Here is a 10,721-nt window from a genome sequence, read left to right as displayed (position 1 = left end):
TCTCAAAATGCATAAACAAACACAGTCTAGCGATCACTTAATGGGATAAACTCGAAGCGTATTTAAATCTTCGCGGGTCGGATATGTATGTACGAATGCGACGTAGTACCTCGCCGAGTCGTCACAACTTCCGGCCATAGTTTTGCATCCTTTTTTCCGAACGTCGTCTGCCGTTGTAATCATTACACCGTGGTGATAGTACAACGAAGTGGAGTAGTGTCAGAAGTGGCGAGTGTCGAGCCGTTTTTCTCCGAAGGTGCCGAGAAATTATGGCCGTTTCTTCATACGTCGTTCCGTAACAGGTAAACGAACGTTCTCGCGTAGCATAATTCAAACGCGGAACAAAAATCTCACGATCTTTGGAACAAGATCGTAGAAAAGTCTCCTTTTTCGAAACTTTGTTCCGCGACGCAGAGAATTGTGTTCGGTATATTGACGATGGCACGGATGAGTTTTCTTCTGTCGATCGGACACACGAGGCTCGATACGTTTCCCGCCGCCTCTGGTTGACGGTTCTATTCCTCCTGTTAACACGGGATAAACAGCCCCTGCGTTTTGCTTTATTTCGCCGCGTGATCCGAACGTTCGACGTCGGTGTTTCCTCTTTTTTTCCTTCATCGTTTTTGAATCGCCGCCAGCGTGTTAATTAAACAAACAAACTGTGGCCGAGGCGGGTGTTAATCGGACACGCCGCAAGAAAATCTGGAAAGGACGTGCGAGTCGATGAGAAGAAGGAGACGGCGGAGGAGAAAGAGGTAGGAACTTAGGATCATCGTGAGATATGGAGAATAACGACGAAGCGCGCGCCGTGGCCGAACATGCGTCGACGTCGAAGGAGAAACCCTTGGAGGCAACTACTGGCGATGATTACGGTTGCGAACACTACAAGCGAAAGGCTAAATTTGTGGTGAGTCTTTGGTCAATTGTTTTCCTTTCAGCTTCATTCCATGTATATTTTGTCATGTTTGCTAGAACAGTAACATGGTTAATAAAAATCTGTCTTTTAGCAAGTGTGAAATAGAAAGTTTCGAGTAAATGATCATTAATTACTTGATGAATCTAGCTTATGTAAACTCATATTTTACTGAATGTAATTAAAGTGAAATTTAAATGTAGATTCACCCTCTGAATTTTATAATATACAGTGACAGAGTATTCGTGTTTTCCAATGTCTCTTTCATCAAATTCTACATTTCATTTTAATAATATTAAATCTTTGTAGTAATATGAAAGTACTACTAAATATAACAAAGTTTAATATATTTGGACGTAATTAATTGACATGTAAATGCTATAATAAATACAATTATTGGCCGCAAATACTTTTTAATAGCTACTGTATATAGTTTAGGTAATTTTCCTAGAAACTTATAAAACAACGAAAGAATTTTCTTTTCTCTTACAATTAGTGTAATATTTCTTATCTTTCAAGAGTCTCCAATAAAGTATTGTTAAAGTGTATTACTTATTATTAAGACAGAGATTAAGATCTATGTATGTACTTTGAATTGCGACATTGTGTTTGTTAAATAGTAATTATGACACTCCCATTCTAGCAAATACTTCACTTCCAAAGCTAATTTTCCTGATATCTCAAAATTGGCGACAGTTTACTGTGCTACTCTTCTAGCAAAACCTTCTTCTATACATATGTATAAGTACATATGCGAGGCGCTCTGTTTTCAGTTTCGATCACGCAGATGTTCAGTGATCAGTTTGCGCGATTCAGCTGCGAGGCAACATGTTCTTCTCGGGTACCGTTTTTAATCCTTCCGGCGTGTCTCTACGGCTTCGTCTCGTGTCAAGCATTTTTCGAACTTGGTCACGGTATACGATGACTTTATCTACTTCACTCTCGATTTTATTCTTCCTCGCGAATATATTATCTATAAGTTCATACATATTTATTGAAATTTACAATTTGATTCTTGACAACTTTAAATAACAATGTAAGAAGCGCTAATAGAGTTTTCTTTTTATGTATATCGTTAATTGATCTCTTCAAGTGATCGCAAATAACGTACATCACCCGTTGACAGTTAATTACATATATTAATTCGCGTAACAGCGCTCCTACGGTATATATTTTGAGTTATTCAAAGAAAGAGGCGGAATTGAGATTTTTCTCAAAACAAATTTGTTGCATTTTTTATATGGTGAATAGTATAAAGTCGGATCTTCACTGAAGCTACAACAAGCAGCTTTTTGTTACTGTCCTATATTTCTTGAAAAAGTCGCCAGTATGGATAAAATGTTTTTATAAGTTGCTATTTGCTAAAATATTTTGGAATATGCAGGGATAAGAGGCGACAAAAAGCTCCTCCTTGTTACTTCAGTGGAAATCAGGCTTAAGTTACTTACAGTGACGGACAAAAGAATGTTTATAAAATAAGAAATATAAGACACCGTAATTTTACAAAATGGATTCATACTTAATAAAAGCAACGGATAAATATAATATATCACAGAATAGGTGATTGTTATCAACGTGTCAAATGTTCAGTGCAAAAGTTTTTTTATCCGTCACTGTATCTATAATGACTTATTCGTTACTTGGTCGTTTATACATTATCGCATCGGATTGTAAATACATTGTCGCATCGTATGCTCGAAATCACTCGAACGATAAATTAAACTGTCTGATTGTTTTAAGAATCCTGCATGGTAAATAAACAGTTGACAATTTATCGATTTATAACCGGTTTTTTCAACGAATCTTCACTCGACTAATAAACCGAACTTACAATTCTAGAAGCGCTTCAAGCGCCACCTAACACGATAAATAAAATTCGAAAAGCATCCATAAAGCGGTCTATTTAAATTTCCCATCAAAATGCACACTGAAAAGAAAGAAGAAATGCAAAAAATTTGAAAATCAGAAAGATTCGATATACCTTTGTGACTACCCTTGAACTTGCTCGGGTAATCGATAGTATAAACTTGTTTCTAAAATAAACGACACGGGTAGCGGTCTTACAATTAACGACTGACACCGAAATCGCTCGTACACGAGCTTTTTCTATTCGCCGTGTGTAAACATGAACGTGCGTCCCATATGTGCGTGTGTGTACGCAGCAAACAAATCGATGAAGTTCAGCCATGTGTTGTGTAACGAGACGCCCTCTTTCAAAGTGCTGCTTACCAATTGCCGCGATAAGCCAAATGTCGTGTGCTGCTGCTACGAACGACCAGTGCTTTTGCGTCGTCTCGAAGAAAAAGAAACTGTAATTATAAATTTTTTTCTTTTTCGAAATTTCTACAATTTGAATTTTTATTTCATCTTTTTATCCTCTTGCGAAATACGCACTGAGCTCTCGATTTCGTTTTCTGATTACGTTCACCTTATTTACCTGAACGCATAAAGATAAGGCACTGAAATTTTTGTTGCTCAAATATTGTCCAAGAGAGTAGCACCGTGAATAATCCAGATAGGCCTTCTACCGAGAAAACGCTGTGTACATTGCACTTGAAGAAGTGTACGGTATTTTAGTCAGCAGTTCCTTTTTAAATATTTTTTTTTGTAATTAATAATAAAGGCAATAGTAAAAATTCAATTAAATTTGAAGACTAGTTTATTTATTAAAATATTATACCGAGGATAGGATCTTCATTATTTATATTTTATGGTCCTATTGTAAGATATTTTCGAACTAGTAGCAGTGGACAAAATTGTACTAACAAACTATTTATCGATAAAAATGAATAATTTTTGCAGAGACATATTGAAATATCTATAACTCGTGTTTCAATAGCACATGGAGGATTTGAACGACTACCATGTGCGCCATCTAATAGAAACTGAATAATCACAATCGAAGTCGATTATATACTACATACCACACTTGCGGCGATCGTTATAATGATAAACTTAATCCTACTATAATCATCAAATCTCCATGTCCCAATCTCATTCTTATTTCAACAGATAAAAAGAACTTAATATTTTAATTTTTATTACTTACCTTTTTTTTAAACAGAAGAAAGTTTTTAATAATAAATAAACAAGACAGTCTTCATGTCCCAATCTCATTCTTATTTCAACAGATAAAAAGAACTTAATAATTTAATTTTTATTACTTACCTTTTCTTTAAACAGAAGAAAGTTTTTAATAATAAATAAACAAAACCGAAATTAATTCAAAGAATATACCAAGACTAAAAGTTAGGTTAATTCGAGGCTTAACGAACCATTGTTACATGGAAAAGTTTGAGAAATGAATCATTTCGGTCTTTCTGGAAATAAAAGGATTGTCGACAATTTCAAATGTTCTTCTAACTGATTCATATAATTGATTCTTTCGATGTCGCTGAACGTAGACACCACGTGCAGAATGAGTTCTATGCTGGTACATATTACATATGTTACCATATCCTCCGCACGCTGATCTGTTTCACCGTATGCTGTACGCTGTCGAACGGATTTGCCGAACGCTTATAAGCGCCTGGCTGCATCGAAAGGGTTAGGGATCAAGGACGGATTCATATGGGGCTAATTGGATTATTATCTAAGGCCTTCGTTTTCTGAAGTGCTCAAGGATTGTCGAAGCCACATTTTTATAGTGTTTTAACGAAAAATTTGAATTTAATCTTGCTGTTCTTCTCACCTCACGTTTCTACCTCTTTAGATATCTTTTTTTTTTTAGAGTACTTTATACATACAAAGCATGGAACATATAAAAGGCAGTAACAATATATCAAATGCTAAAACAAAATATTTAGCAATTATCTATATTTCAATAATATACAACAGGATGATTCTACGTGAAAAAACAAGTCGAAAATATTGAATAAAATTTGTTCATATAGAGCTTCGTTTTCGAGAAAATCAAATTTGAAAATTTGTCAAGTACATTTGAACTTGGCTAATTACCGACTAGGTATGAGCAAACAATCAGCAGGAAAGTAATCTGCGTGCGAAAGTAAGTCAAAAATGTAAAAAAAATTTTCGTTTGAGGCCTCATTTTCAAGAAAAAGGAATTTGAACATGTTTGAAAACAGCATTTTATAGAAAAATTTTATTCTACATTTTCGACTTATTTCTTTCGCGCAGAATTACCCTATTGACAATTGTATCACAATTGCTAAGACACCCTATGTATTGAAACATAATATCCACTTGGAAGAAAGAGAGTAAAAATATACATGATCAAAATATATTCTTATGTCTCAAAAAGTACGTTATATTTAAAGCTGATAGTTTACTATATTTTCTATCTTTTTTTTCTTTCTAGACACCATGTTGTAACAAAGTATACATATGTCGATTTTGTCACGACAAGGAGGAGACCCACGTGGTAAATAGAAAAGAAGTCACAGAACTTATATGTGTTCTATGTGACACTCGTCAGCCTGTACAAGCCACTTGCAAAAATTGTCACTGTCGCTTTGGCAAATATACATGCCTCGAGTGCAATTTGTTCGATGACGAAGACAAGAATCAGTATCACTGTGACGGTTGCGGGATATGCAGGGTCGGCGGTCGGGATCGATTTTTCCACTGTGCCAAGTGCAACATGTGTTTACCGGTTCAGTTACAGAACGGGCACACGGTATGTAATGCACCATTAAATTTTGGTTAAATGTTAACGAAAATGTTCTGTTACTTATGTAGTGTATAGTTGCTTGCCTAAGCTAAAAAAAATTGCTCATGCATTTAGTATATGTAATACATTGAATACGCTTGATTAACATTTGAAATGATAAATTGAAAGAAGTTTCAGCTTTGAGTATGAAGATATAAATAACGCTAAAGAAGAGGAAGCAAATTTAATAGTCAATCTATATATAAACTTTTATATTTACTCTGTCAGAGTGTGCTTAAGTAAGCTTACTCTAATAGAATTATATTCTTAAGAATTTTTTTATTTAACTTTCATTATTGAATTGCAATTTTAATTGAGTGTAGCTTGTTTATATAACATAGTTATATTATTAGATATAGTTGATTCTGTAAGATAATTGCTTGTTTATTATTTTCAGTGTGTAGAAAATGTTTCTCATGCAAATTGTCCAGTCTGCTTGGAGGATATTCACACAAGTCGTATACCTTGTCACATTCCAAATTGTGGTCATTTGCTTCATCGTACGTGTTTTGAGGAGTTGTTACACTCAGGACATTATGCTTGTCCAACTTGCCAAGTGTCTCTTCTAGATATGACTGATCTATGGAAATTTTTGGATATGGAAGTATCGTCAACACCAATGCCAGAAGAGTACAAGGATTACAAGGTTGATATTCTGTGCAAAGACTGTCACGAGGTAAAAATAGAATCTTATCTTACACATTTGAACTATACTGTGCTTTACTTAATCAAGAAACAATGATAAATTGGATGGGATCAATGAACAAATTGTTTAATCTTCCAGGAATCAACAGTAAAATTCCATATTGTAGGTTTGAAATGTTTGAATTGTGGAAGTTATAACACTTGCAGAGTCAAAGGATCTCCGTCTCCAGGTAAATATTATTTAATAAATTTTATTTTTGTTCTTTCTCTAATAATTTCTATTTTTGCAAATAAATCTCTATGTGTTTTAAACTTTTTAGCAGATCCAGATACATTGGACTAAATAATGTCAATGACATTGGCGATGAAGAGAATTTACAACGCTAGAACTTTTAGTATTAAAACGAGAAAAAGATGCGGAACGTTCCCGAGAAAGTGTCGCTTTTAAGCGTTTCTAACAGAAAGACATTAGGAAATGGCCTCTTTGGCATTATACCTCTACTTGTTTTTAGTGAATTTATACATCTTTGTTGATTGTTTTCAGACTTTTTATAGACGTTATTTTATTAGGAGGCTGAATGTATGATATGTATAATGATCAATGCTTATATCTATAATCATGGAAGACCGAAAATTATGGAATAATCGCAGTTTGAATCGTAAATTGAAATCGTTTAAAAAGAATAGTAAATTCTTTTTCCGCGAAGATACAATTTTTTCGTAACTATAGCGATCCTAAATGAAACAGTATGACACATTCTCGGCACTTTTTATTTTGTTACTAATTGGTGGCGCGGTATGCACAGTGTCACCCATTTCCTAAAATTCTTCTCGCGCTGTTTTCAAATAGATCTTTATAAACATTTCATGATGTGTGACTTTCTTTCGATGCAATCTTTTCGTAAATGCTAAAATCAATCAACATATACCGGTAGTACTAGTCAAAGAAAGAAAAATCCCCCTCTCTTTTAGCTATTGTTATAATCGACAGCTAAGAGTTCCTCTATATTATCTATTACACATAGTTCCCTGATGTTATATTACGCAGCTATATGTAGAGATAGAAATTGATGAGATTATTATTAATAAGACACATTTTATTCCTTAATGAATTATCGTACGCGCAATTTTCGAAAAGATCGCCATCTAGTCAAAAATTACTTGAGTCACTTCTTGATACGATCGTCCTACACGTAAAATAAAAAAGAATGCGCGGGGGAATCTCAGATAGTTGGGTGACGTAAGCTAATACCTGACACGATAATTCTTTGAAACTTTACGAAATAATCGTATCATAAGCCTTTCGAAACTGTGAAATTCGATCTGTGTAATTTCAGGCTTCGACATTCATCTATCGAATTTTATCGGGCATTACCATCATGTTATTGTGAACTAAAAACAACTCGTGGATATATACTTCGTAATGTTGTACGTATGCTTAGGCATCTTTTAGTGCACGCGTTTGCAACTGCGCATTTTTTTGGTAACGGAAATATTTTGATTTTAATTTAATTCGATACACTATATTACAGATTCGTCGACTTTATAAATAATTGACATTTAACATAATTCATACGTAATAGTGGAAGTAAATATTATATATTTATCGTAGTAAAGAAGATGAACGCTTTTGATTCATTTTCTTCCACGAAAACATGCATAAAATTGACTATAAATTTTAAACAGGACTAACACGTCTAACTGGTTCTGTGCAATTAGTTGATGATTCACATTGCTTGTTAGAACAATATTTACGTACAAAGGCAATCGATGGTATTAATTTTTATTCATTCCAACTGCTATTGAGAAAAATATATCCAATAAATAAACTGAAGACAGTATTTTCTTTTGAAATTAAATAATTAGTTAAATATTTAACCCTTTGCGGACGGGTCCGCTTGACAAGCAAGCATCGCGGTAGACGAGAGGTATTGGCACGCGCAGTTGAGAAAATATACACGTTGAACGTTTGCGTTATTCATTGTCGAGGCTTGTATTATTGTCATCAATATTTAGTTCATCATCGTTGTCACTATTACTAGAAATATTGAAACGTCTGAGCCGATTCCTTGTTGAACGGAGTTCGTTTCCACTGCCTGAAACACTATTGTCGTTTTCTATCTTGTCAGGTTCAAAATAATGCTCGTCATCACTACTATCACTATCGAACATGTTCTTTCTGGATATTTTAGGCATCGTGTATAAGGTATTAAAAAAAATGTATAAGACACAAAAAGCTTGCTGATTCATCTGGAAATGAAAGACTGAAATTCGTTTTGACTCGACCATCATTCTACATCGCGAGTTTACGTTATACGGAAGATAAAATTTCTAAAGATCTATAATTTTCTTTCATCAAAAACATAATACTGTTTAGTTTACTACACCCATATGTAAATATGCATTAGATTATCGTTCAGAAAAGTAGATGTACGCCAGCCACTTCAAAATAAGTGTCCGGAACTGTGAATAGATTTGGGCGGCTATTTGCCAACACTCGTTCGCAAAGGGTTAATAAGAAAGTAAACATACTTTATTCATTTTTAGTGTTAAAAAGATCATAAAATCAGATCATAAAGAATGTACAATTGATAATGAAGGTCGTACTATAAAGAAAGGAGGTAATTTCGTATTTAATATTGTACTGTAGTTTACTAATTTGTCTTCGAGGTTCTATAAGGAACCGTAAATTCTGTATGGCGTTGGAACGTGTAGAGAAAACGCGTGTATCGAAGGAGCCTTAAAGTTACGTTCGACGCTCACTGCATCACTAATGAACATTATGGTCATATCGTCTCTAGTTTGAATGTACTGTTGGATAATCTTGTACCGTTTGCGTTTAGATACTCTGTAATTCTACTCCCAATATGAGGTAAAGCGCGTGTCTTTGTGCGGCAAAGTCTGAGAAGACACCTTTAGGGTAACATACCATGTTTGAAGCTCAAATGAAAAGAAAATTGAGTTGGTTAGGCACACTCGATATAACTCACTATAATTGTGAGACTTTTGTCGAACTTTTTTTGATTGTTTGTCGATATGTACGGGCTGATCATTGTCTAAGCACTTATGTCTTCTTTTGTCCATTCCATGGCATTCCAAGTTTTCATAAGAGTAGCACACCAATGTACGCCGAAAATTGAATTATTGTTACTATTGTATTGTATTGAATACATTATCGTATTAACAACGTAGCATGATAAAACGAAATCGTGACATACCTCTCTCAATTTGTAAGGCTTTCAGACAACATGTGTCGTGCTGGTTAAAAACAGGAAAATAGTACCAACCGTTTATTTTTTGGTGTGATTATCATCACGTCTTTATTATTCAGTTGTAAATTAAATATCAGTTACAAAGGCTCTTTGTACATAATGGCCGCAATAATGCTTTTGTTTTATATTATATAATATATACTATTGTATCAAATAAACCGACTATTATTTTATTCTTTTATCTTTTTGTACGAACGTGATAAGAAGTCGCTACGTTAAGTGTCAGAAATTCTTCGACGTTTGCAAGTACAAAATAAATTGTATGTAATATCATGATCTATGTGAGAGTTTCTTTACGTGAACATTGCTATCTCTGATGCCCCTTAAAAAAATTGCATATATATATCAACATATGTATGTAATTTGTACATATCCCACCAGGAACAAGCAATGTTTACAAAAGTAAGAAACTGTTACAAAGATTATATTATTGTTATTTTTTTACTATATTATTTCTTTTCACGTTTATTAATTATAAGCCACTACAGTAGCAACATTTTATCATCTACAAAAAAAGGCAGAAGTGTCTTTTGCTTTGCTTTTGTTTCCGCTGTTTATTCTTGAGTTTAAGAACAAACTATAAACAAAAGTATTGGTAAAGCGTGACATTTCCTCTCCTTTCAAGATGCAATTTCAGATGAAACATGGTTTTCTTTGTTAAAACAGAATTCGACTGCTTGTATACATACGCTATGTATCGGAATACTTCAATATTACATCCGCGGTTACATTACAAAAGATGATTACAAAACGTGATTCCAATACGCAAAGCATTCGTATTTAGCCTGTAAAAAAATTGTCTAATAGATTTATTTTTTCTTCGCCATGTTTTTTTATTTTTCTCATCTCGTTCGACAGTTTTGATAGAAAAAGGCCATATTCCTTAAACGGAAGCGCCGTGTATTTTTAATTACGACTAGTTAAATGTCGCATTTTTTGTACCACGAAGTGCGACCGAGCCCCTGCGACCGGCTGCAGAAAGGCTGTTAAAAGTTTAGAGAACGAGGACGTAATGGCAGGTATCCATGGCTGCTGAGGAATCGTCGGGCGGCTCGTGTCATTTCCAGCTGATCACGCGTGCGTCCACATGCCACTGTTGTCCATTGTGCCTCCAATTGTAGCTGTGATCAAAGAAATCAAATTATGTATCTTTCGGTATTAATCACATAAATTTATCATTAAATTGCGGATTTTTATAAAATTCATATTTTTGTGGACATAA

The 10,721-nt window shown here is 34.2% G+C and overlaps 2 protein-coding genes across 7 annotated transcripts in view; one reads left to right on the top strand and one right to left on the bottom strand.

The window, feature by feature from the left end:
- Positions 1 to 122: 122 nt before the first annotated feature.
- Rchy1 (Ring finger and CHY zinc finger domain containing 1) lies at positions 123 to 9,657 on the top strand. Of its 3 annotated transcripts, none has more exons than XM_076617195.1 (7): positions 123 to 907; positions 1,687 to 1,827; positions 3,076 to 3,224; positions 5,232 to 5,549; positions 5,980 to 6,258; positions 6,367 to 6,457; positions 6,551 to 9,657. In XM_076617195.1, exons 2-7 carry the CDS (start codon positions 1,701 to 1,703, stop codon positions 6,568 to 6,570), a joined length of 984 nt encoding a protein of 327 aa, XP_076473310.1. In that variant the 5' UTR covers positions 123 to 907; positions 1,687 to 1,700; the 3' UTR covers positions 6,571 to 9,657. The 3 variants fall into 3 exon arrangements, with proteins under 3 accessions (XP_076473310.1, XP_076473308.1, XP_033197570.1); XM_076617193.1 differs by having other exon boundaries at positions 125 to 907; positions 6,548 to 9,657; XM_033341679.2 differs by lacking the exons at positions 1,687 to 1,827; positions 3,076 to 3,224 and having other exon boundaries at positions 132 to 907; positions 6,548 to 9,657.
- Positions 9,517 to 10,721, bottom strand: part of Myb (proto-oncogene like protein Myb) — a 41,284-nt gene continuing 40,079 nt past the window's right edge. For all 4 annotated transcript variants that reach the window (XM_076617158.1, XM_033341666.2, XM_033341668.2 and 1 more), the window contains one exon: positions 9,517 to 10,620. In XM_076617158.1, the coding sequence (XP_076473273.1) occupies positions 10,486 to 10,620 (135 nt within the window). In that variant the 3' untranslated portion in view covers positions 9,517 to 10,485. The remainder of the gene's footprint in view (positions 10,621 to 10,721) is intronic.

This window comes from Bombus vancouverensis, chromosome 1 (assembly GCF_051014615.1).
Source record: "Bombus vancouverensis nearcticus chromosome 1, iyBomVanc1_principal, whole genome shotgun sequence".
In the NCBI taxonomy this organism is placed as follows: domain Eukaryota; kingdom Metazoa; phylum Arthropoda; class Insecta; order Hymenoptera; family Apidae; genus Bombus; species Bombus vancouverensis.
This window is presented reverse-complemented; position numbering and strand designations above follow the sequence as displayed.